This window comes from Macaca fascicularis, chromosome 7 (assembly GCF_037993035.2).
Source record: "Macaca fascicularis isolate 582-1 chromosome 7, T2T-MFA8v1.1".
Lineage (NCBI taxonomy): Eukaryota > Metazoa > Chordata > Mammalia > Primates > Cercopithecidae > Macaca > Macaca fascicularis.
The window spans coordinates 57,629,411-57,656,692 of record NC_088381.1 but is presented as its reverse complement, the minus strand read 5'-3'; the positions used below and the strand labels follow the sequence as shown (position 1 = coordinate 57,656,692).

Here is a 27,282-nt window from a genome sequence, read left to right as displayed (position 1 = left end):
TTTATCACAAATGGGAAGACTCAATATCATAAAGACGATAATTCATTATTAATTAAATCATAAATTCCATGTAATTCCAATCAACATCCTAATAGAGTTTTTCATGAACTCAACAAGGTAATCTTATATATAAAAGTGTAAGGAGCCGGGCGCGGTGGCTCAAGCCTGTAATCCCAGCACTTTGGGAGGCCGAGACGGGCGGATCACGAGGTCAGGAGATCGAGACCATCCTGGCTAACACGGTGAAACCCCGTCTCTACTAAAAAATACAAAAAAAAAAACTAGCCGGGCGAGGTGGCGGGCGCCTGTAGTCCCGGCTACTCGGGAGGCTGAGGCAGGAGAATGGCGGGAACCCGGGAGGCGGAGCTTGCAGTGAGCTGAGATCCGGCCACAGCACTCCAGCCTGGGTGACAGAGCGAGACTCCGTCTCAAAAAAAAAAAAAAAAAAAAAAAAGTGTAAGGAGTCAAGGCACTCTTGAATAAAAATTACAAGGTGGAGAACTTGGAGTAGCATATAACAAGATGTATTATAAAGCCATTTAATGCAATTTAACACAGTATGGTACTGGCAGAGATAGACAATAAACAAATTCAAAAGGATGGGAGCCCAGAAATGGACACGTGTAAATGGAAACTAGAAGTGGCATTACAAATTACTGGGGAAAGACAGATTTGTCAATAAATGGGGATGAGACAATTGTTTATGTGTATAGCCACACAAAAATCTATCTCAGATGGATTATAAACCTAAATGTGAAAAACAAAGTTGTAGAATTCTAAGATAGATAGATAGATAGATAGATAGATAGATAGATAGATAGAAAGAGTATATTTGACATCAGGACAGGAAAGGATTCAAGAAGTCACAAAAAGCATAAATTGTAAAAGAAAAGATTAATGTGGCTTACTACATTAAAATTTGAAACATCTGAACAAATAGGATTCTAAGAACAAATCTGAAAAACAAGCCACAAATTGGGGTGGGCGGGGGTCGCAGAATAGCAAAGCACAAGACCAGTGAAGAAATGATATTTAGAACAATGATAAAGCCTAAAAGACAAACAAGAAAGAGAAAATTAACATAGTAGTTTATAAAGGGGAAAACTAAATGCCCAATAAAATTATAAAAAGATGCACCACATCATTAGAAAGCAGACAAATGCAAATTAAATCCATAATGACATACCATTCACACGCCCCGTGATGGCAGAAATTCACGTCTGATAATACCAGCTCATGCCAAGGGGTGTGAAGTGGCAGGAGCTTCCAGGTACTGCTGGTGACTGTGAGATTAGGAATAACCACTTGGGAGGAAAAATTGGCAATGTCTAACAAAGTTAGAGATACGCCTGTTCTACAACTCAGGAATTTCATACCAATTAACATAGCCTAGAAAAATCCTTGCCCAAGTGTACCTGTGAAGCATTGTTTTTATAATTTAAAATTTTGAAATAACATAAAAGCCCATTAGTTGGAGAAGAAATGAGCAGTGAACAAACCTTGTTTCAACCACAGAATACTATGTAGTCGTGGAAAAGAAAGAAACAAAGTTACGCGTATTGGCATGACGAAAAGTCTCAAAGTCATCGAGTTGAATGAAAAAGCAAGTAGCGCGGTGGCTCAAGCCTGTAATCCCAGCACTTTGGGAGGCTGAGACGGGCGGATCACGAGGTCAGGAGATCGAGACCATCCTGGCTAACACGGTGAAACCCCGTCTCTACTAAAAAAAATACAAAAAAAAACTAGCCGGGCGAGGTGGCGGGCGCCTGTAGTCCCGGCTACTCGGGAGGCTGAGGCAGGAGAATGGCGGGAACCCGGGAGGCGGAGCTTGCAGTGAGCTGAGATCCTGCCACAGCACTCCAGCCTGGGTGACAGAGCGAGACTCCGTCTCAAAAAAAAAAAAAAAAAAGAAAAAGCAAGTAGCAAGACGATAGGTACTCGATAATCTTTAAAGTTTTAAAAACCACAGAAAATAGCTAGGCACAGTGGCTTATGCCTGTAATCCCAAGTACTTTGGGAGGCCAAGGTAGGAGGATTGCTTGAGCCCAGGAGTTTGAGACCAGCCTGGGCAACATAGTAAGACCTTCACTCTACCAAAAAAAAAAATACAAAAACAAAAAATATAATTAGCTGGGAGTGGTAGTGCACACCTGTAGTCCCAGCTACTAGGGACACTGAGGTGGGTGGGTCCCTTGAGTCTGGAAGGCAGAGGCTGCAGTGAGCTATGATGACACCACTGCACCCGAGCCTGGGTAACAGCGCAAGACCCTGTCTCAAAAAAAATAAAAATAAAAAACACAGAAAACACTCAGTATGGTGTATGAATACATTCTTTTATATAGTAAAAATATAACAATATGCATAGGAACGATCGACAACTTCAGGAGGGTACTCACCTCTGGTGAAGGAAAGTGGAGAGTGGGATCTAGTTCAAATACATACTGGGCTTCGCTTACATCTGTAATGTATTTCCTTTTAAAAAAGGAAACAAACAGGGTGAAATACTAATGCTGGTTAAAGCTGGATAGTAGATATACAGATACTCCGTCAGATTTCCTACACATTTAAGCATTTCAAATAAAATATCAATGGAATATATATATATATAATATTAAGAAGAAAGGTAAATAATAAGAAAACAATTCATTGGAAAGCAAGGAAAGCATACAATTGATCTGTAATATCAATACTTTTAAAACATCAACAAAATGCAGAAAGTTCTGGAAAGCCTAACCAAGAGAAAACACAAATAAATAATATATGCAATAAGAAATAAGCAAATAGGCCAGGAGCGATGGCTCACACCTGTAATCCCAGCACTTTAGGAGGCCAGGTGGGAAGATTGCTTGAGACCAGAAGTTGGAGACCAGCTTGGGCAACATAGCAAGACTCTACTTCTACAAAACACTGTTTAAAAACATTGCCAGGTGTGGTGGTGCACACCTGTAGTCCTAGCTACTTGGGAGGCTGAGGTGATAGGATTGCTTGAGCCCAGGAGTTCCAGGCTGCAGTGAGCTATGATTGTGCCACTGCACTCCAGCCTGGAGGACAGAACAAGACCCTATCTCTAAAATATATATATAATAGTAAGCAGATAATTACATCCAGGAAGCACACCAAAAAGTAATGAGAATACTACATACAATTTTATATCACTGAAGTTGAATACATAATATGGACAATTTCCCACGAAGTTATACATTTCCCAAATTGCTATAAGAAAAGGTAGAAAATCTAAACACATTGGCATCCATAGAAGAAACTGAAAAATATTTACCATCGTTTATTTCCAGAAAAGATCCGAGTCACACAGGGTCTTTTAGAATTCAAAAAACTTCTAAGGAACACATAATTCCTCTTAAACTATTAGTGGGCTGGCCACAGTGACCTACACCTGTAATCCCAACACTTTGTGAGGCTGAGGCAGGCAGATTGCTTGAGCTCAGGAGTTCAAGACAAGCCTGGGCAACATGGTGAAACCCTGTCTCTATAAAAAATACAAGAATTAGCCCAGTGTGGTGATGTGCACCTCTAGTCCCAGCTACTTGGGAGGCTGAGGTGGAAGGATGGCTTGAACCCATTGGGTGAAACTTGCAGTAAGCAGAGATTGCGCCACTGCACTCCAGCCTGGGTGACAGAGCCAGACACTGTCGCTAAATAAATAAATAAGCAAGCTTTTGGAGAGCACAGACACATTTATAAATCTTCCCAATTTGTGCTAAGAAATTAGCACAACCTTGACACAAAAATTAACAAAATCGTACAAAAAAAAAAAAAAACAATAGATTCCATTTTACTTAGTAATGGTTGTAAGAATCCTAAATAAATTGTTAACATTTGAATCTGACAGTGTATCAGAAAACAGTATACCAAGTAGGATCTATTTCAGGATGTAAATTTGGTTCAATATTAAGATATCTATTTGTAGACAAAGAAGAAAATCCATGTGGGGGTTTTGTCAGTTTCCTAGACCTTTCTTTAACTCCCCAAGGCTTGGTATGTTGCTATTCAACCCACAGCAGAAGAGAGGTTCAGCTTGCAAACTGGCATAGAAAAACCCCAAGATGAATGTTTTTTCCCTTGTGTCCTGGCACTAGAGCCTACCTTCTGCTGTTGGAACCAATTCAAGGAAAGCAGAGATTTAGTTGCAGCTATCATGGATAGTGTCAAGTCGCTGCACTCACCAGTGACTAGAACTCAAGAGTTCTGGTCCATATAAGAAGAATCTTTGATCAAATCATTTGCCCTATCTGAGCCTTGTTCCATCAAACTCTAAAATAATGGAAGGGGCCAGGCACGGTGGCTAACATCTGTAATGCCAGCACTTTGGGAGGCTGAGGCAGGTGGATCGTTTGAGGTTACGAGTTCAAGACCAGCCTGACCAATATGATGAAACCTCATCTCTACTAAAAATCCAAAAATTAGCCAGGCATGGTGGTGTGCCCCTGTAGTCCCAGCTACTCAGGAGGCTGAGACAGGAGAATCCCTTGAACCCAGGAGGCAGAGGCTACAGTGAGCCAAGATTGTGCCACTGCACTCCAGCCTGGGAGAGCAACAGAGCAAGACTTCGTCTCAAAAATAAATAAATAAATAAAATAATGGAAGGGATTGGATGATCTCCAATGTCATCACTTCTGATCCTATATTAAATGATGATCCATAAACAAGGCTCAAATTACTTTTGCAATTGCAGCAAAGTAAATGACAGTTTGTTGGTCCTCCTGCTGCTATGTAACAGTTGTCAAATTTGTAGGAAGGAAATATGAACATCTCAATTCATGGCTGGAAACAAATGAAATATGTTCTTTGGAAAAGAAACATCTCTTCCCTAGTTTGCAAAACGTTGAGCTTATGTCAGTTTACCCTTCAAACACAGAAAATCAATTTGTGTAGCTGCGCAGAGGGGATTTGCATTAATTTAGAGGAAATACTATCAATAGGAAGTGTCCCCTTTTGCCATATGTCCAGCAGGAGTAGAGCCAGAAAACATGCTTGATGCAGCCTGGTATAGCCCCAGCCCTGGAGAACGGGGACATGATCTTCAGAGTTTTCCAGTGAGAGATGAGATAAAGACAAACATCTTTAAATGCCATTTTGTGAATTGTTGAATATTCTGTGTCAACACAGTTAACACAGAATGTTCAACAAGGTAGAAATTTAACATATCTTTCTGGGAGAAAAACTGCTAATGAGCAGACCTTGGAAGACGCTGGGGAGAGGCCGCACATTTGTATGATCCCCTAGGACTCTTGAAAGTGGGAACTGATTGAAACTCCACCCACTTCTTCCCAAGAATCAAGTTGCAGAAATCTGCTTCAGTAGCCCAGTCTCCCCTAAGCAACGTCCAGAGGGAGGAAAGAGCATCGAAGCCCCTGGAATGAAATCATCTTGGGGATAAAAAGCATTAGGCTTGGGGTGGGCCACTGCTGAGTTGGGCTGTCTTAAGACAGGAATGGTTCTGAATCCCAAATGCTGTGGATCCTAGGACAGGTTCCAATCCAGCCATCCTGGAGATCAGATAATGCCCCAGGAATGTGCCCTATATGAGAAAACAAATCTAAAAAGCTGCGACATTGGAACCCTTGACAAAGAGCTGAGGAAGACCAGCCCACACCTTGAAGGACCACCCATGTAGAGCCACTGTGGCAGGGACTGGAATAGACTTCCTAATCACCTTCTCTTAGTGATGTGCCATCCTTTGTCCTCAAGGAGAGGAGACACGCCATCTGGAAGGCATGAGTAAACTTGCTCTTTGGTCATAAATAAGCACCTTGGGGACTTCTTTCATCATAAACATATGCAAAATAATCAATATTGGAGCTTGAGCTGTTCAATGAAAGTGTTAACAGGAAATGTGTTTGTACCCCAAAGGGGCAAGGAGGAACTCCAATGGTGGCCAATACAATTCCCCCAGCTCTCAGAACAAGAAATGGTACCCCCAATATGGAGGAGTTTCAGGCGTAGGTCATTACGTGCTGGAGAGCACTGGGTGGCTTCATGGACTTGGCCTTGGTCTGGCTGCTGGACTGGAACCCAACTTGGGCCAACTAAACAGTCTTGACAAACACCCATGGAGAGTGTTTAATTTGGGTTTTCTATTTCATTTTGAGCCAATTTTGGCTATTTACATTTTTCTGGAAAACATCCATATCATTGAAGTTTTCCAATGTAATGGCAGAGTTTTCATAGTACTGCCTCATTATATTTTTGATCTCCTTTGTATAATATCTGTGGTTATATCCTGTTTCTCATTCCTAATGGTGTGTATTTGCCTCTTCTCTTTTTAATCGGATTAAACTTGCCAGAAGTTTGCCCAGGTTCAAACTATTTTAAAGAACTTGCTCTAGGGTTTATTTTTAACTGTGTTGATTTTGTGTTTTGTGAATTATTAATTTCCACTTTTAACTATACTAATCTCATCTTCTGGATTTTCTTGATGCTGTTTATGCAACTTCCGAAGTTGATTCCTTGTTTCACTACATTTAATTCCCTTTGTTCCATGATGAGAGTTATGATTTTGCCCCCGAGTATAGTAAACAGCTGTCACTCACCTCACCCCATAAGCTTTAACAGGAAGTATTCTCATTATAGTGATTTTCTAAATCTTCTGTAATTGCAGCTTAATTTTCTCATTGACTCAATAATTTTTTAATGTTATTTAAATCAAGAAGCTTGTTGGTTTGTTGTTTTGTTTACTCCTTTGTGGTCAGAAATGCAGTCTGCAGAATTTTTACTTTTTAAAATTTATGCATGTTTCCTTTGGAAATCAATTTCTGTAAATATTTCATGAACATCTGAAAACAATGTCTATTCCCTCCCAGTAATAAAAACATTTATTCAGCTAATTAATTATACTATTCAAATTTTGTATTGATATATCATCCTACTAGTGTTATCTTTAAATGTTCAAACACATATCTGAACTTATACTTTTCTATCAATATTAAAATAATATTTATTGACATTACCCAATAATGTGAACAATATATTGTACTTTCATTTACTTCTACCTTTTCCCACTAATTTTTATTGAAATAATATGGGCTCATAGGTACAAATTATTATTATAAAGCTCTTATGATAGGTAACTTTTTTCAAAAATTGTTTGTAATGTTTTTGTTGTTTTATACCTATATAAATACAGTAGGTTATTGCCTTATTGGTTTCATTATTCTCTATATGCCTTTTCCTCCCTTCATTTATTCACTTTGATTCATCTCTTAGTGGTAGAGTTACCTCTTCATGCAATTTTTTCTTGCTGGAAAGGTTCTTGCATATATGAGACATATATACAATTCTTTAATGTCTGAATATGTCTTTCTGTTGCTGTCATGGCTGAATAGTACCAGTTATTATAGAATGTATTGTTTATAATCTTCCCCTTCAAAATCCTAAAGATGTTGCTCCTCATCCTCAGGTGTTCAGTGTTGTAGAGGAGAATCCGATGCTAGCCTGTCAACGTAATTTTCTTCCGCTATGTGGATAACCTGTTTTTTCTGTCTCTTTATGTCTTTGTGGGATTTTTCTTATCCTTGCTCCTTCTACTCCTAGTCACTGCCAGCATTCCTTGGCCCCTGGCCACATCACTACAGTCTCTGCTTCTGTGAGTCACATTGCCTTCTCCTCTCCTATAGTCGAATCTCCCACTGCCTCTCTCTTGTAAGGACACTTGTGATTACATCTAGGGCCCACTCAGATAACTCAGGATAATCCCCCCAATCCCAACACCCTTAACTTAATCACATCTGCACGGTTCTTTTTGCCATATAAGGTAACATTCACAAGTTCCAAGGATTATACGGTGGACATCTTGGGAGGCCATTATTCAACCTACCATAGTCCACTCTTTGGCCCCCAAAGATTCATGCCTATGCTACATATATTCACCTCATTCCAACATTCCCCCAAAACCTCAACCCATTAAAGTCCAAAATCTCATAATCTAGATCATCTAAATTAGATGTGCATGAGACTCTGGGTATGATCCACCCTGGGACAAAATTCCTCTCCATCTGTGGACCTGGAAAACAAGTTATCTGCTCTGAAGACAGAATCATGGGACAAGCATAGGATAACAGTTATATGCATTCTCATTTCAAAAGAGAAAAAAAAAGCAGGAGGAGGAAAGGAGTCATAGTCCCAAGAAATCTCAAAATCCAACCAGAAAAACCCTGTGGGTTTCCAAAGCCTGAATAATCCTCTATTTTTCAAGGCTCCACCCTTCTTGCCCACAGCTCTGCCCTCTTGACCACAGCTCTTCCCTCAGAGTCATCCTCCCTTTTTTCTTAAAGGGTAGCACATATTTTTAGCTGATTAGTTTCATCAGCATGTTTTCTACCTGCAGAATTTGGGGAGTCCAACAGCTTTCTTTTATTTCATCTTGTCTCTGTCCCTTTTAATCCAAGCTGGCAGTGTTTCTGCTGATACGACATTTGAAAAATTTTTGCAGATCTCCCATGTTTGTCATGGTGATTTACTCCTTCAGACCAGAGAGTCTTCCAATATTTTTTTTCTGGATAATATTATCTCTATTTCTAACTTCTGCTGAGATGGCTGAGGGGATCTGCGAGTGACACATCTAATTTTTGTACCATTAGCAAAAGATTGTCCAGTCCCACCTTTGGCTTTCTCTCCAGAGCATACTTTCCTAACAGTGAATATCCTAATTTTAGCATCTTTTGCAACCCAGATATGCAGAGAATCCTTAAGGGTAAGGACTAGGTCTGATTTAACATTGAATATCCAAAACATACTATGTTTCCTGTTCTGGCTTCCAGTGGAAGTTGGATATCTTGAATTTAAAAGTATGGGATAGATACAGAAAATTCATATTCATCTACCTAGGATCAGGTTACCCCAAAGCAGACTCTGAGGCAATGATTCATGTGCAAGGATTTATCTGGGAAGGGCTCCTAGGAGAAACTGACAAGGGACTGGAGGAAGTAGGACTAGAAGGGAAAGAAGCCCAGCAAGGGTGCAATTTCAGATGAAGGACAAGTCTCAGCCTGATCCTGTGGTGCTCTGTGGTGTAAATTACACAACAGAGTTTTTCCTCCCTCAAGACTAGTGAGCTAGACTTTCATATTCCTGCACGAGTTAGCCATTAGCTATGGGCCACCCCAGGGTGACATAACTCCTAACTCCCAGGCACTTCCAGCTCTCTACACACATGGGTGAAGCAGCTCTAGTAGTCTAAAGATAGTCTTCTACAGAGTTGTTAGTGTGACCTGCTATAAGAAAAAGAATAAAAAACATTCAGAGCCTGGGTGCTATGCATACCAAATGGTAAAGGGAATCCAAGGAGATCTGAGTGAGACCAACAGCATCAGCATTATCATAACATGATACAGCAGAAGTGGTATGGTGGTTCATAGAATTATGAAGTAATGACAGTGCATTCTCTTGGCAGAAATACCCTCTTTTCTTACTTTTATCTAAAATGGTGCTGGCTCATACTGCCTCCTTGCTCTGGGAGGTTTCTTAGAGGATGGGGGTGTTTAAATATCAGAAGATAACAAGTCTTAAACACAGTATTCCATTAATCCCATCCTCTCCACCGCCCTGCTGATTGTCGTGGTTTTAATTATCTGTTAACATACACTCATCACCTCCCCCGACAGGCCTGTGAATTGTTCTGGTAGAGGAGGGAGGCCACCAAGTGCAGTCCCACAGAACGATGTGATTGGTGGGAGGTTATGACACTGAACATCTCCTCTGTCCTGAGCAAATGCCATCCACTTAACCCATTTGTCAGTTTGGGGAAGTGATCCTGACAGGTCACCTTTCATAATGGCTACACTTCTATTTATAGAACCAGCTGATGACTGCACGTGGTCAGCTCGGATTCTTCTTACCCCGAATGAATTCATAATGTCGCTGCAGTGTACTGTTTATCCCTACAATGAGAAGTGGCGTGCTGTCTCAGTCCCTTCATCTTCCTATTTTCAGGGGCTGATGAGCACCAGCCAGGCACTGGCTCTCACCTTCTGGCATTTACTGTGAGCCGTTCTAACAGGTGTGGTCTTGGCCTGGCTCCAGGAAGGCAGTGCCCCTCAGCAGACTCAGACTCTGCCCTCAAGGATCTCATTGCTATGGACCGAATCTTGTTCCCTCCTCCTCCAAACTCATGAACCTCTAACCCTCAATGTGACTGTATCTGAAGACAGGGCTTTCGGGAGGTAATTAAGGTTACATGAGTGAAAGGGTGGGGACCCAATAGAATCAAATTGGTGGCTTTACAAGAAGACTCACATACCTAGGAAAGGTCTTGTGGGCACACAATGAGAAGAGTGCCATCTGCAGGCCAAGAAGAGAGCCCTTGGGAGCAGCCAACCCCACTGGACCCTGACCTGGAAATTCCAGCCTCCAGATCTGCGAGGAAATGAATTTCTGCTGTTTAATCCCCCAGTCTGTGGCATTTTGCTATGGCAGCCTGAGCAGACTAAGAAACACATGTACAGAAATAAGGAAATACAGAAGCATAGAAAGTAAAGCTGCTGATTCTGAAGTGTTCAGGCAAGGGATGGCCTTGAGCTGGTGCCTTTCATAGATCCTCCAAACAGATAACAAAGCTCCGCACATTATACAGCATCTACTGTCTCATCATTTCATTAAATACATGTCCAGGAGAACAAGGTGACACAGCAGAAGCAGAGTCAAGACGTGGGACAGAAAAGACAAGTCTCTCTCTTCCTACCCATGCCAAGTTCTCTGGCTGCGAGAGGGAAGAGAAAGCCACAAAAGGGAGAAACAGCTTGTGACTTACTGTGGTTTGAATAAAGCAGATTGAAGGTGGAAAGAGTCTTACTCACATTGTGGGGAAAACAGTTAATGGGAACCAATACTTACTAGTATTAATATTTAATTTAGTATCCATGCTTAATACTAAACTTCAGTGGACTGGCTAGAACAAGCCTGGCTATGCCTCATGCCCACCTTGCCCCCAGAGAATAAAGAAAAAACATTGAGGAGGCGGCAAACAGGTGCATCTGGAGAGAATCAGAGGCCAGTGGAAGAAAAGGTCTGCCCGGCCAGGCCTATGTTCCTATCACCAGATGATCGGGGCAAAATTCCTCAAATGTAGCCATAATGCTGAGGACATTATTTTCTTATCTGCATTGAGCACGTTTCTAATCTTCTATAACTTTTTTAAATTGAGTTTAAGTTTGATTTAGATTAATAGTTACATGTACGCTTTTTTTTTTTTTTTTTTTTTTTTTTTTTTGAGACGGAGTCTCGCTGTGTCGCCCAGGCTGGAGTGCAGTGGCCGGATCTCAGCTCACTGCAAGCTCCGCCTCCCGGGTTTTTACGCCATTCTCCTGCCTCAGCCTCCCGAGTAGCCGGGACTACAGGCGCCCGCCACCTCGCCCGGCTAGTTTTTTGTATTTTTTAGTAGAGACGGGGTTTCACCGTGTTAGCCAGGATGGTCTCGAACTCCTGACCTCGTGATCCGCCTGTCTCGGCCTCCCAAAGTGCTGGGATTACAGGCTTGAGCCACCGCGCCCGGCCACATGTACGCTTTAAAAGTACAAATAAGGTGTCATATTTTTGAAATGAAAAATTGCCCGGATTGGCATTTTAATAAATTACCAAAGATACATGTGAGTCTAAATTAGGCTTACCCAATGCTTAGTTGTAAAAGAGAGGATGGGATGAGATTAGTCAAATATATGCACCTTCCCTGAGCACCTCACTCCCAGCCCTGGGGTAGTACACAAATTTGTACATAAATCCTATATTTGTGCACCCTTTGAATTGTGATTGCTTTGCTGCTGGTTTTTTCCTAAAATCCCGATTCGGATGCTTGTTTCCAGGTCTATGTTTGGATTCTTCATTGTGTCCTATGACTTTCTCACAGCATTTGGCAGGACTCTTTTCCACTTGGATCTGCTACAACCCAACCTTACACCTTCACGCTTAACAAGTACACTGGGTCAGCCCAGCGGCCACTTTCCTTGAGGGTCACTCATTCGCCCAAGTCAGAGTCCCTGACTCTGAAGCAAATCCACCTCCAGCTGCCGCAAGAACATGGCAGATGGAGCACTTGGCTCATACAGGCTCAGTGTTGAAGGACGATGCAGTTATGCTGGGGCCCACTGAGTTGGCCACCAGGAAGGCCAGCAGCTCAGCTCCCAGGGAACTGCAGCTGAGTTCAGTGTTGCCTTCTCTCCTGGATGTGTGTCCTTGCTTCGAAGCAGAGCTGGATAGGACTTATGCTTGCCTGGTAATTAAGGTGAATGAGCACATTCCATCTGCAAGGCAGAAAAGCAAATCTGGTTTTTGAGTCCACATTCTTGGCATTCACCCCAACCAGAAGGATCCAGGACAGTAATAATCCTCCCCTGGGATATGTCGCCAGGTTGTAGGACCCAATCCCGGTTCCAGACAAGACAGTGGAGGGTCACAAGGTGATCCCTGTGAGATCTGACCCCTGCAATCTGTATCTAGTTATCTGATATTAACTTGGCAGAGCCTGAGATTTCAAAATCAGGGTTTGAGAGGCTAGGCTGAGTCCTACTATGAAACATTGGAACAGGAATCCCTTGCACATTCATCTTTCTTTAACACCCACTAAATGACTATGTGGAATCCATGCCCCAGGGCCCAAGGCGCAGGCATGGGGTGAGAAACACGGGTTTCTCCAAATTCTGCTGTGCTATTGACTCTGAGCAAAAGTCTTCCTCTCCCTACACTTCAGTCTCTTCATCTATGAAACAGAGGGAGGTGGGTTAGAGCCGTATTTTCAAAGTATGGTCCAAGGAATTCTAGAGGTTTTGTGAATGCCCAAAGTGGAAAGTGCACACCACACTCATGATGGTGATACTGCTGAAGAAGGTGTGAGGAGTAGTTCTATAGGTTAGGAGTTACAATGTAAGGATTTATTTTTTTTAAAAAAAAGACAATGCAAAAACGATAACATAACAATCGCAAATTCTGCATCATGGAAATGTAAGTACTTGTTATAGCATTGTTGTACTTTTCTAGGTCTTAAATTTCTCAAACAAAAAAAAAAGCAATTAAAGCAGGAGCAGGTCTTGACCTAGCAGTCAGCAGACAGCACTGACCTCCCACCCCCCCCCACCCAGCACGTGCAGATTTTACATTAAAAAGTTAGTTGCTTATTTTACATAAATATCATATTTGTGATATTGTTTGTCAACTTACTTTTTCACTTAACAGAATTTCTAGCCCTCTATTGTGTGTATGTGCATATGTGTGTGTGCACACGTGTGTTTCCAATGAACTAAGAGTACTCCATGACGCAGATGGCTGTTTTAACCATTCCATTACTGACAGAAGTTCATTTTGTTCCCAGTTTTTCACTGTTACAATACTGCAGTGAACATATTTCAAAGGAACAGCAGACCTGTAACCAGACACCTATTTCTTCATCCTCAGGCCTGGCCTCATATGAGTGGCTATTAGTGAATGGCCAATGTTCTTAAGTTTCACACATTTGCATTCCACAGCACGGAATCAAAAACCAGTTCCCAGATAATCCTGAATAATTTCCCCTAGGCAGTTTTCAGCTATTTCAAGGCACTAAGGAGAAAAACTAGAATCTAAGATATGCCAAGAAAGGAACAGCCCAAGTAAATATCCCAGGATCTCAACTTGGTACCCTAGAGTGCAACACCCTAGTAATATTGTCAAACTAAAGATAGACACAGCCTTGTTTGCAGTAAGTGAACCCCACCTTGAGTGGGGTTAGCCCCTTATTGAATGGAGGTGATCTGCTTGCACAATAGTTGCTTACCAGAGAAAATGGTGAATCCTCTCTGCAGAAAAATAACATCACCCTGAGCTGCTACAATGTTTTACATCAGTGCTCAGTAACTCACTGAAACGTTTGTCAGGTATATCAAGAAACTGAACCAAAAGAAAAAATAAACAATAGAAGCAAACCCACAGATGACCTGGATACTGGAGTTATCAAATAAGGACTTCAGAAAAATTACATCAGTGACAAGGTAGAAAATGGCACTGGAGAGCTGGAAATTGTTTTAAAGCATCAAATGGTAATTCTAAAACTGAAAACTATGGCTGAAGGGAAATTTGAATAGGTAGATTTAACAGCTGATGGGACATAAAGACAAGATTAATGAACTTGAAGTTAGTCCATAGAAAATATTCAGACTACAGCATTTAAAAAAAAAAAAAAAAAAACAGGAAGAAAGCATAACAAAATTGTGACACAGTGAAAAGGTCTAAGTGTACCTGGAGCACCAGAAACGGAAGAGAGAAAAAAGGGAACAAATGAATATTTAAAGGGGAAAGAGCCCAAAATTTTCAGAAGCTGACATCAAGTAACATTCAAGAAGTAGTACAAACACTAAGAAAATACAGAGAAAACCACACATAGGCACATTCACAGCAAAACTGCTGAAAACCAAAGACAAGGAGAAAATCTTTAAAGCAGGCTGAGAAAAATGTACATTCCCTTCAAAGGAGACAGGAGCTTGGGGAATATAATTCACATGACCTCTTCCTGAAGGACATGCTAGACAACAATCTACAGCCAAACAAGAGATGATAGAAAAACTTCAGCCAAAGTGAAAGGTGACAACATGCTACCAGCCCTCGCTCTCAGCACCTCCTCGGCCTCGCCGTCCACTCTGGCTGCGCTTGAGGAGCCCTTCAGCCCGCCAGGGCACTGTGGGAGCCACTCTCAGGGCTGGCCGAGGCAGGAGCCGGCTCCCTCTGCTTGCGGGGAGGTGTGAAGGGAGAGACGCAGGCGGGAACTGGGGCTGCATGTGGCCCTCGCTGGCCAGCGCGAGTTCTGGGTGGGTGTGGGCTCAGCAGCCCCACACAGGGAGTGGCAGGCCGGGGCCCGGGCAGTGAGGGGCTTAGCACCCGGGCCAGAAGCTGCAGAGGGTGCGCTGGGTCCCCCAGCTGTGCTGGCTCGGCAGCCTTGTGCTGGAATTCTTGCCAGGCCTCAGCTGCCTCCCCATGGGGCAGGGCTGGGGACCTGCAGCCCACCATGCCCGAACCTAGCCCCACTGCACTGTGGGCTCCTGCGCGGCCTGAGGCTCCCCGATGAGCTCCACCCCCTGCGCCACAGCACCCGGTCCCATGGCCCACCCAAGGGCTGAAAAGTGCAGGTGCACCTGCAGGACTGGCGAGCAGCTCCACCTGCAGCCCTGGTGCAGGATCCACAAGGTGAAGCCAGCTGAGCTCCTGAGTCTAGTGGGGACTTGGAGAACCTTTATGTCTAGCTAAGGGGATTGTAAATACACCAATCAGCACCCTGTGTCTAGCTCAGGGTTTGTAAATACACCAATCACTACTCTGTATCTAGCTAACCTAGTCGGGACTTGGAAAACTTTTCTGGCTAGCGCTCTGTGTCTAGCTAAAGGATTGTAAATGCACCAATCAGCACTCCGTGTCTAGCTCAGGGTTTGTAAATACACCAATCACTACTCTGTATCTAGCTAACCTAGTGGGGACTTGGAGAACTTTACTGTCTAGCACTCTGTGTCTAGCTAAAGGATTATAAAGGCACCAATCAGCACTCTATCAAAATGGTCCAATCAACTCTCTGTAAAATGGACCAATCAGCAGGATGTCAGTGGGGCCAGATAAAGGAATAAAAGCAGGCTGCCGGAGCAAGTGGCTGGGGGTCTCTTCAATGGTATGGAATCTTTGTTCTTTTGCTCTTTGCAGTAGCTCTTGTTGCTGTTCACTGTTTGGGTCTATGCCACCTTATGAGGTGTAACACTCACTGCAAAGGTCTGCAGCTTCACTTCTGAGGTCAGTAAGACCTTGATCCCACCAGGAGGACCCAATAACTCCAGAAGCGCTGCCCTTACATACGAAGGTCTGCAGCTTCACTCCTGAAGCCAGCGAGACCACAAACCTACCAGAAGGAACAAACTCCAAACACGTCTGAACATGAGAAGGAACAAACTCCAGACCCACCATCTGTAAGAACTGTAAGACTCACCACTAGGGTCTGTGGCTTCATTCTTGAAGTCAGTGAAACCAAGAACCCACCAATTACAGACACAATGACTGGTGGGAAGCCTTAAATAGATGTCACTGTAAAACAATGAAAACTAAGGTAGACTTAAGGGCAAAAACATATAAATGTTACATACCCTAACCGTGTAGAAATAATGGAAGTAACTGTCAATGGAAAGAGAATGGGAAAAGGAGGTGAAAACTGGAATAAACTCCCTAATTTCCTAATACCTTGCAGCTGGGAATAAAAATGCATACATTTAAAGTTGACAATTCAAATTACAGAAACTGACGCACATGTAAAAGAACAAAGGTAAACAATTAGCTAATACTAGTGACTAAAATTAGATAGTGAAAGAAAGTAAGAAATAGGAGTAGGAATCAGGGATAAAGGAAAAAACGGTAATAAAATAAAAATTAATAAAATTAGTATGTTTATTTCAACTCTGCTTCCAAGGCCAAAAAGGAGAGAGACCAAAAACCCAACAGAAAAATAGGTAAAGGATATTAACAGAGAATTCACAAAAAGAGGAAGGACAACTGGATCTTAAACACATGCAAAGATGCTTAATTTCTCTAAGATAGATAAAAATTACTCTGAGCTACAGGATGTATACATCTGTAAAATCTCAAAAATGATGCATTTAATATGTGTACATTTCACTACATGTAAATTTTACATTTTAAGAAATCTATAAACAAATACTGAATTCTAGTTAATGATACACACGCTGGAGTGCTTTGAAGTGAAGTGTATTAATGCTTGCATCTTTGAAATGCGTTCAAAAAGTAAAAAGGATGGATAGGTGGGTAAATAGGACAAAATTTTTAAAATGCGGCGAAACAGAATCTAGGTGGTAGATATATATTTGTTTACTGTATAATTCTTTCAACTTCTCCGTGTGTTTGAAAATGTTTGTTATAAGATGTTATAACATCTTTCAAATTTTCTTTCAAATTGGCGAAAATAAAAGATAACTGTTTTCAAGATTCTGCTACTGAAACACCAGGGGTTTGGTCTGGATCCTGTTGCTCACCGTACAGAAAGCCAGTAACTGAAACGACGAGTATTTCCAGGGCAGAAGGCTTTTTATTCTCATGATGTCAACTGGGAGAATGGGAAATAAGTCTCAAATCCATCTCCTCAACTGACTAAAATTGGGGGTTTATAGACTGAGGAAAGAATGTGGAAAAAAAAGTTGGACTAGGAAGGTAAGGAAGAGTAAGGAAGACGAACGAGGGGTCTGGTGTCTCATTGTCTAGATGCCAGGATCTGGTGCATTTCAGTCCCTTGCCTGACAGTTTCCTAAGGAAAAAACTCAGATGAGAGAAATGTAAGTTTCAAATTTTAAGACTCGGAGGGTCAGTTTCTATGTTTATTCAAAAAACCCAGAAATATCAGTTCTATGGGACAATTGGGCTGGTTTCAGCTGTAGGACAACCGTCCCTCACAACCTTTGCCAATGGAAGCTTACATAGGTACAACCTCCAAGAATAATAATATCGATCAGAATTAAAATGACTTTATCCTTAGACACAGCAGTTTCGCCTGAAGGAATTTAATTACAGACATACTCAGACATGTGCAAAATGCATAGCTACAAGGACATTTGCTCCATCAATATGTGAAAAACGAAAGATTGGAAATCCTATCTAACTGATAGAAGACTATGGTTGAATTTATTATGGGATATCCATACAACAAAATACAATACAGCAATTAAAAAGAAAGAGGCAACCTTCTATGTGTTGACGTTAAATAATCTCCACGATATGTTAAACTTTAAAAGTAAGATGTGGAACAGTTTATATAACAGGCTTTCATTTATTTGAAAAACAAACATACATATTTTCTTTTATAAGAAAAATATCTCCAGATTAGAAGGATGTATAAAGACCTGATAACAATAGTTGCCTATCTGGAGATGAGCTAGATGGCTGGGGATAGGGGTAGTGAAAACACTGGTTTTACTGTTTTCTTTTTGTGCTTTTTGAGTTTTGAATAGTGTACAACAATTAATTATGCAAAATGTTCAATTTAATCCTCAAAAAAGTTAAAAATATAATTACCATATGATCCAGCAATGCCACCTCTGCTTATACACCCCAAAGCATTGAAAGCAGAGTCTCAAAGAGAGATTTGTACACCTACATTCATAACAACACTATTTACACAGTCAAAAGGTGAAAACATCCCGAGTGTCCATTGATGAAAAAATGGATAAACAAAATGTGGTATAAACATATATACAATGGAATATTATTCAGACCTTTAAAAAAAGGAAATTCTGACATGCTACAATGTGAATGAATCTGGAAAACATTATGCACAATGAAATAAGCCAGTCACAAAAAGATAAATACGTACAATTCCACTTACATGAAGTAGGTAGAGCAGTCAAATTCATATAGACATAAAGTAGAATGGTGGCTGCCCGGGGCTGGGGGAAGGGAAATGGGGAGTTATGGTCTAATGAGTGCACAGTTTGTTTTGCAAGATGAAGAGTTCTGGAGATGGATGGCAGCAACAGCTGCACCACAGTGTGAATGTACTTAATACCACTGAACAGTACACAAAAATGCCGCTGCACACTTGAAAATGGTCAAGACGGTAGATTTTATGTTATGTGTATGTGGCCACACTTTTTAAAGTTTATGTGTGTGTGTGTATAAACATTTTTTTTTTTTTTTTTTTTTTGGAGACACAGTCTTGTTCTGTTGCCCAGGCTGGAGTGCAGCGGTGCAACCTCCGCCTCCCAGGGTCAAGTGATTCTCTTGCCTCAGCCTCCTGAGTAGCTGGGATTACAGGCGTGCACCACCACGCCCGGCTAAATTTTTTTGTACTTTTTGTAGAGACAGGATTTTGTCATGCTGGTCTCAAACTCCTGGGCTCAAGCAATCTTCCCACCTCAGCCTCCCAAAGTGCTGGGATTACAGGCGTGAAAGTTGTTATATTTTAAAAAGAGAGAAGAAATCAGCATCAAACAACAGTGTGTGGCAGATCCCACCCCCGTGCCAGGAAGGAGCTACCCAGGGGAGTCCACATTATATCTAGGGCTGGGCATCTCAGGAAATAAGTAGTCTTCTTTGTCCCTTTCTCTTACAGTTACACTCCAGCGCCCCCACCAGCCAGCACAGCTCCTGCTCTCCGTGAACAGCCACTGCTCTCCATGGGCGACCCCCATGATGCCTGACCACTCCCTGTGCCTCCTGGAAAAGCCAGGGTCCTTATGAAGTGGTGACCACTCCAGTCAGCAGGTCAGTGTCCTGTAAGAGTGGTGAGGGCTGAGACAAGGTCTAAGAGAGGGGAAGTCATGGTTGACTGTGGTTACAGCTCTTCCCCAGCCAGCGGACTCTAAGCTTGCACAGACAGCTATCTTCCTAAAGCTCCAGAGTGGGTGGGCAAGATGGAGCCCCACTAGAGGAGGCAGAGACATGTAGGGACCTAGGGTGTGGGATGAGGGACCTTGGATATGTCATTTTCCTGCTCAGTTCCTCAGTTTCCACATTTATAAAATGGGCCTATTGATGCCTGGGTAACTTGCTTCCAGGGGTGTCATGAGCTTTAAATAACAAACAGAACATGAAGCACAGCGTACAGCCCAAGCACTCCACAAGTTCAGGGATAAGGATGGGGACGAATGCTATGTGCGGGGAGAGGGAGCAGCAGCCAGCCCTCCTCCTAAAGCTGTCCGTGGCAGCTGAACTTGGGGAGCTGCCTGCCCCCTCCTAGCCAGCTCCTCGAGCTGCCAGTTCACCCAAAGTATGTACTGACCATCCACTGGAGCCAGGGACCGTGCATTTGGTTGTCACGCCCCTGTGAAGCAGGTATGGCCACCTGTCCTCAGCATGCAGAAAATTAGGACCCAGAGAAGTTGGCAAATCATCCCAAGATGAATGAGTGATGTGTCAGTGTAGGGACTACTGCTGGAGTCCGAACAATAATTGAGAGCTGTCCAGACCTGCACTGCAAGGCGGTGGCAGAGCTGGGACCCTTCCATGTGACTGCCAAAACTGTTCTTCCCATCACACAGTTTTCAGGCCATGTGCTGGCCTCAGCAGGAGTCTCTAGAGAGTCCCTGTGAGGACCTGCAGCAGGGAAGGGGATATAGACCCTCCAGGCCTCTCACTCTCTTCCACGACAGCAGTCCCTCGTCGGTCTGTTCCTCTGTGGTTTTCCACAATAGGTTTCATTTGAAATCTAGGTTCTTATGCTTTAAAAAACATAATAGACCAGACACAGTGGCTCACACCTGTAATCCTAATGCTTTGGGAGTCCAAGGCAAGAGGATTGCTTGAGGCAGGAGTTGGAGGCTGCAGTGCGCTATGATTGTGCCACTGCACCGCACTCCAGCCTGAGCGACGGAGTAAGACCCTGTCTCTAAAATATATGCATCTATATCATAATTACTTAATTTTTGAAATGCTTTCAGATTACCCTCAGATAGTGGTTTGTCTAAATGGAAAGCATTATCCTAACTGCCTTTCTAAAGGGTTTCATGGAGTGGAGGCAGCTGCAGGGCCTCTATCCCCACCCAGCCCTCAGCTCCACCCTAGTCCCACACCTGCTGGGACTCATCTGTCACCTCCCCTGCCCCAGCCTGGGGAGGCACTAGCTGCACCCTGCTAGAGCCTCTGGTCACCTACAAGGTTTCGGGCTGGGACCATGTGGGTCCATGTGTACCCATCCCCTCCTACCCTCCTGCAGGGTGGTCTGAGCAGCAAGCTCTCGGTGCAGGGGTAGCAGAGAAGAGGGAGCAGAGGTTGGTGCCCTGCAGTCACCCCAGGCGTGTGACCACACCCCTCCTTCCCCACTGCTGTGGCTGTCTCTGCAGGGGTGGAAAATGGTACCAGTCAAGCCCGAGGCAGAGGAGGAGCAGCCTGCAGTCGCTGCCACGAGATGGAGGAGCCCACGCCCGAGCCCGTCTATGTCGACGTGGACAAAGGGCTGACCTTGGCCTGCTTCGTCTTCCTCTGCCTCTTCCTTGTCGTGATGATCATCCGCTGTGCCAAGGTCATCATGGACCCTTACAGCGCCATCCCCACATCCACCTGGGAGGAGCAGCACCTGGACGACTGAGGCACAGCGGCGGTGGAGACTGGACCTGGCAATCTGCGGGTGGCTGTGCCCCAGGATGCACCCATGTGTCCCCTGCCAGCCTGCCATCCCACAGAGGCAAGGAATGAATCTGGTCACCCAGGGAAGGAGAAAGTGCAACTTAGCCCTGTCAGCCCTCCCTCGAGCACCAGCGTGGAATGCCCAGGTGCCATGGGTGTCACAACCATGGAGCAGCCAGGGGAAAAGAGCCCTGGACCAGGACCCAGGAGGCTGGGGTTCCAGTGTGGGGAGTCACTGTGAGATGATGGGGTAGTCACCTTCCCAGGCTCCTGGGCACCTTTTGGAATTGGATCCAGCAACAGACACCCCCCAGCCATCACACAACAGTGGTCTTGCCTTGAGGAGACTCTCTATCCTTAAAATACAAAGTAGCACATGAAGGCTTCCAACCAAGAGGTCCCACCTGAACCCCAGCCCCCTCCCCACGGACCAGCAATGGTGTGGCAGTGAGGGGGGAAAGCAGGTTGAGGGAGTCTCACTTGAAAATTCATGAAGGGCACAGGATATGGGCTGCTTCCAAGCAGTATTTTTTTAAACTAAAATATAGAGGGATATATTTTTCCTGTTATAAATAAAATGTACATTTTAGAAACTTGGGAAAATGCAGATAAATAGAAAGAAAGGGAGGGAAATAACACTTAATAATTCCACCTCCCAGAAACCACCATTTTGATATATTTTCTTCCAGCCTTTTTACTTGTATTTTTTAGTCAAATTCATACTCCATGCATGGTGTTGTATCACTTCATATGGTAGCATGAATATTCCCCACGACATCAAACACTCTTCTTAGCTGCCAGTTTCAGTGACTGAAGGGTCGCTTCAGTCACTAACCATCAGTTGGGTAGGTCATGGTTAAAAAATCATCTCCTTTGGTTGTACATTTAATTTTTTTCACTAATTTTTCCTCACACAAAAATTATTTCACCCAGTAACCTTTCTGAGGGTGCACAGTCCATGAGATAAATATTGAATGGGGAGATCTGTGTTCTAGTCCCACATTTATCAGTCAGGTTACAATGTGACCTTGAGCAAGTCACTTCACCTCCCAGTGCCTCAGTTTCCTCATTGTAAGATAGGAAAAGCCTTGTCATTTTAAAATGTTTATTTTTTGCATATACCTCGTGAACAAAAGGACAGAAAGGAGAGTGAATGTGCTATAAATTTGCTATAGTCAGAGTTGGGGGGCAAGGAAGAAGTTATTGATGATGACTCTTCTCGGGCCCTCCCTCCTCCCACCTCCTTCTGCCCTCGACCCCACTCCCACTCCATCACCTACATCCATGACCTTGCAGCAAAATTATTAGAGCAGAGCCTACAAAACTGGTCCCAGGTCCCAATTCCTCTACTTCCTTGTTATAGCACCCCAGATAACTCACTTAGCCTCTCTGAGCCCCAATTTCCTCATCTGTAAAGTGAGGGAATAACATCTACCTCACAAGGTTGTTGTGAGGATGAAATGAGAGAACATGGGCAAACATGAATGCTCTTGAGTTCACCACCCCAGGAGAAGCCAGGGGTCTGAGCTGGGAGGAGTGCCCCCTGCCCCTACAGAGCCTGGAACCCTCAGCTTTCCTCAACTTCCGAGGGCTACTTCCTACAGGCCAAATCTCCCAGCCAGAACCACTTGGTCAGAGGAATAGTCACAGCAGCCTTCCCTAGCACCTGACCTCAAGGGGTGTGGTGTCTTCCAATTTACGTAATTGCCAGTGTCATCAGTTTTCCCGTAACATGATATGAAGTTAAACAAGAGCACCTGAGCTCCCCTTCCTCTGAATGCATTTATTCTGTCCCTCCAAAGTGTGGCCTTCCATCCCCATCCAAGAGACCTGCAGCTGTGAAGAAGTTCAAGACTTCTCATTGTCTGCCTCCCAGCCTTTAGTCCCCACCACAGCCCAGGCCACCTGGAAAATGGGTTTCCAAAGCACTATCACTACTAGGTGACCCCTGAATGCGGACAAGGCCACAGCTGTTCAGGCAGCATTTCAGGGGATATCCAGTTGTCATCCCTCTCCTACCCCTCTCCTACCCACCCCTATCCCCACTATTGTGGGATGCACAAAGGGACAGCTGGCAATGGCAGTGAACCATGATGCAGGGAAGGCCCTGTATAATGAGGAGGATCTAAAGCAAGACTCGTGTGCATTGCCTCAGGTTCAGCCGCAGCAGCCCTCACTCTGAAGCCTACCTTGAGATGCCAGGCACTTCTGTTAAAAATCTCATCAGTATGCATTTACAATGTAAACTAGAACCAACTCCCAGTAAGCTAATAACAGACTCCAGGAACAAGAAAAGGTCTTCCAGACCGCCCCTGGACACACTTTAGAACCCTCGGGTGAAAAAGAGGGTGCTCCAGGGCAGTGCAACTTAACCTGTGGTTGAAGGACAAACAGCCTCTGCAATACTTGAGGAGCTCGTTAGAAACCCAAACTCACAGCCCCCTCCAGACCAACGTACAGAATGTACATTAGCAAGATTCCCTAGATGGTTTCTATGCACCTTAAAGTTGAGGAAGCACTGCCTGAGAATCCCTTGGTCCTAATTAATTCTTTTCCACACTCAGATTCGCTAATGGGTTTCACCTTATCTCTTGACTCTTGTTTGATGGCAACGGGAAATAGTAACATTTCAGGAAGGGTGGAAAATATAAAAAGCACTCCCAACCCAAGCCTCCAAAAAACAGCAATTTTAATTTGTGTCCATATATTGCCTTCTAATCATTGTCCTCATGCAAGATTTTTTTTCATAAAGATGATCTGCTATATAATTTTATATCATACTCTTTCTCCTAATATTACATCATAAGTATACTTTCGTGTTGCTACTACATTCTTCACACTTGTCATTTTAATGGCCATAAAACATGACATCTAGTACACATATATAATTATGTAGCTTCCTATTATTAAATACTTGGATTTCTTCCATTTTCCCTATTATACATGTTCCAAGCAAAAAAGAAAGGTTAAAATACATATGATGAAGGCAGGGTGCTTGCTTAGGACAGGGAAGAATAAATATTTACTATACACTCCCTCCATCTAAGAGACACATGGAGCACAGCGGGGAGGGAGACCTCTCTAAGAACTGGATCATATTAAGGAGAAAAAAAGCAACTGGAATCTCAGGCTTCAGTAGTTGCATTATGCTGCTGAAGCACAGAGGAGATGGTCCTTTGTGACCAGAGCATCTCAACTCGTTTCTGGCAAGCTGAGATGAACTTTGGGGTTGTGGATAGAAAGATAAACTGATCAGCAAAAGGAATGAACAGAAGTCTTCAAGGCTAGAAGTTGGCAGAGAAGAAATGAAAAGTATTAAGAGAATGGGAGGCCTGTGAAGTTGGCCATAACCCAGGACTTAAGGAGAACACAGACTGGAGAAGAACTCTCCAAAGCAGAGAATGGGTGGTGGGTTTTCCAGGCAGTGATGCCTAGAGGCCAGTTTTAAGTTGTGGCTTGTGCTGTGCTCAGCTACACTCCCTTCATGTCGCCCCAAGCCCTCTCTGAAGTCTGATAAACGATCCACTCTGCAGCAGTGGTCTTTGGGACAATGAAGACACCTCGGTGGTGGGTCATGTAGGGAAATACGATCTGGAAGGGGCCAGCAGTCCCACAGACAAGTGGGGTAGCAGAAATATGCAGAACCAAGAGTTCAGAGTGATGATCACTAGAAGAAACGCAGCCCCTAAGGATGCTCAGAGAGTTGGATACATATAGTAGGACCCTAGCTTTACCATCCTGGCATATCATTCCCATCATAGATATTTCGTTTTTTTCTAATTAGTTGCTCAAATGTCTACATGTTCTTATTGAATTGAAAACCAGTGTCTCCCTGTCTCATTAAATTTCCAGAACTTCAGAGGCTAAATCAATCCAAAAGGGGCCGGTCCTGCTTTCAAACACCAAGTGAGGAGAACTGCAAAGCTTGGTGTGTGCACTAGTGTGGTTTCATACCACTAGGTCTTGTTGTTGAGGACTGGTTCTGCCATGCATGATCAATGACCACCCGCAATGTCCTGTGGCCCCGCCTGTGGAGAGGTGCTCACACAGAGTTATCTGGGTCCACATCCACATTCCCAGCTATTCTGTCCAATCATAGCACAAAGACAGGTTGCCCGTATCCAGAGGGACACACAGCCTCAGCCACACCAGCCCTTACTTATGAGCTTGATGGTCATCAGCAAAGACTCTCTCCCTTTAGGAGGGTTCTCCTTGGGAGCTTTCAGTGTCTTGGCAGGAAAGAGATGGCACGCACGAAGCGCTGACTGAAGATAGTTTAATGAAAGAATATTTACAGAGTTTGGGCAAGGGTATGGAAAGCAACAGGGAAGAGTAAAACACCCAGGGATGGCCGGGCAAGGAAGCTCATGTCTGTAATCCCAGCACTTTGGGAGGCCAAGGCCGGCAGACTGCTTGAGCCCAGGAGTTTGAAACCAGCCTGGCCAACATAAGCAAGAACCTGTTTATCTACAAAAAATAAAATGTTTTTTAAAAAATTAGCTGGGTGTGGTGTTGCACACCTATAGTGCCAGCTACTCAGGAGTCTGAGGTGGGAGGATCACTCGAGTCCAGAAGTTTGAGGTTACAGTGAGCTAGGATCACACTACTGCACTCCAGCCTGGGTGACAGAGAGAGAAAAACAAACTACCCAGGGACAGGCAGGCCACAAACTATTACCATCTCAGCCTAGAGAGACAAGGAGGAGGATCTAGAACCCAGGGAGAGCTACAGCCATGGAAAAGGAGTCACCCGATGGAAGCCCTGGTCACAGCTAGAGGATCAAAACTCCTGCACCCACTGCAGCTCAGTAGGAAGAGAGCCAGGGGAATAAATACCTTGACCTCTTGCCTCCTGCCCTCCAATCTCCTGTCCGGGTCTTCCATTGGCCAAAAACAACAGAAGCTAAAGGTCAGGGGACCCTGAGTGATACGGTCCACATAGGCAGCACACTGGAGCAAAAGAAGAAAACCCAGCACAATTCATCCTATTACCACTTAGCAGCCATTCACAAACTTTGCTTAGATGGGAGAAAAATATTTTGTCCCCAGCACAGGGGAAACATAAAATCTCACCAGTCACCATATTGTCTGGGGCTGACAGCAATTTAGTCCCATTCCCACCTGCAACTTAAATCATAATGTAGCCACTCCTGGGTAAGTGGAACACTTCCTGTAAAGCACAACTGCTAGTGCCCCCTTCTGTGACTGATCATGGGGCCCAGAGTGGTAACTGTAGTCTTGTTCTCCCACCACCCATTCCATAGCCCCTCTACCTTCTGGCAGTCCCTTAGCTGTTGGAAAATTTTATTTGGTGGAATGACCCAAATCTTCATCCACAGAGGATTCAAATTCTTGGTGCCCTGTCTTCATTGAGTTGCCACAGTATCCACAGATTCCTAAAGAACATGAAGAGGCCTTGAAGATCTCACCTGGAAGCACTGTAAAATTCTCAGAAAGAATAACAGGTGCTCTAGGGCAACAACTACTATGGTCCAAGGATGGACAGCATTGGCATCTCTGGGGAGCCTGTTAGAAATCTAATTTCGTGCCCCCACCTCAGGCTTACAGAATGAGGACAAGGGATACAGGGAGTACCAAGTGCCCTAGTGAATCCCAGGGTTCCAAAGCTAGTACTCCTTGCCCCTATTGTGTAGCAGAAACCCTACTTTCCCTTGGATATTGGGGTGAACCATCCTGACAGTGCAGTGATCTCTTTCTCTGCCAATGTTTCAACATAAGGAGCCCCAGATGGCACAAGATCATCTTCCAATTTAACAGATCCATAACTATACTCCCTGGTGGAAGCAGTTCCTCTTGGTCACTAGAGATTTCCAAACCCACAAAACCTAAGGTTTCTTGTTTAAAGGCCACGTTTGTGGGATATACTGAGATGAATATGCTGTGGTTTGAATGTGTCCCCCAAAGTTCATATGTTGGAAACTTGATTCCCAATGCAACAGTGTTGAGAGGTGGGGCCCAATGAGAGGTGATTAGGCCACGAGGGTGGAATGAATGGATTAATGCTGTTATCTTGAGAGTGGGCTTGTTTTGAAAGGGGGTGTTTCGTCCCCTTTTCTCTCTTGCCCATGTGATTCATTCCACCATGTTTATGATGCAACAAGATCCTCACCAAATGCTGGTTCCTTGATCTTGGATTTTGCAGCCTCCATAATCGTGAGCCAAATAAATTTCTATTCATTACAAA

General features: G+C 43.8%; 1 protein-coding gene across 1 annotated transcript in view; it reads left to right on the top strand.

The window, feature by feature from the left end:
• CTXND1 (cortexin domain containing 1) overlaps positions 1-27,282 on the top strand; it is a 58,708-nt gene extending 31,426 nt beyond the window's left edge. Inside the window, exons 2-3 of the mRNA XM_045395891.3 lie at positions 19,067-19,218; positions 20,796-27,282. Coding sequence (XP_045251826.1) covers positions 20,861-21,040 — 180 coding nt within the window. The 5' untranslated portion in view covers positions 19,067-19,218; positions 20,796-20,860 and the 3' untranslated portion in view covers positions 21,041-27,282. The remainder of the gene's footprint in view (positions 1-19,066; positions 19,219-20,795) is intronic.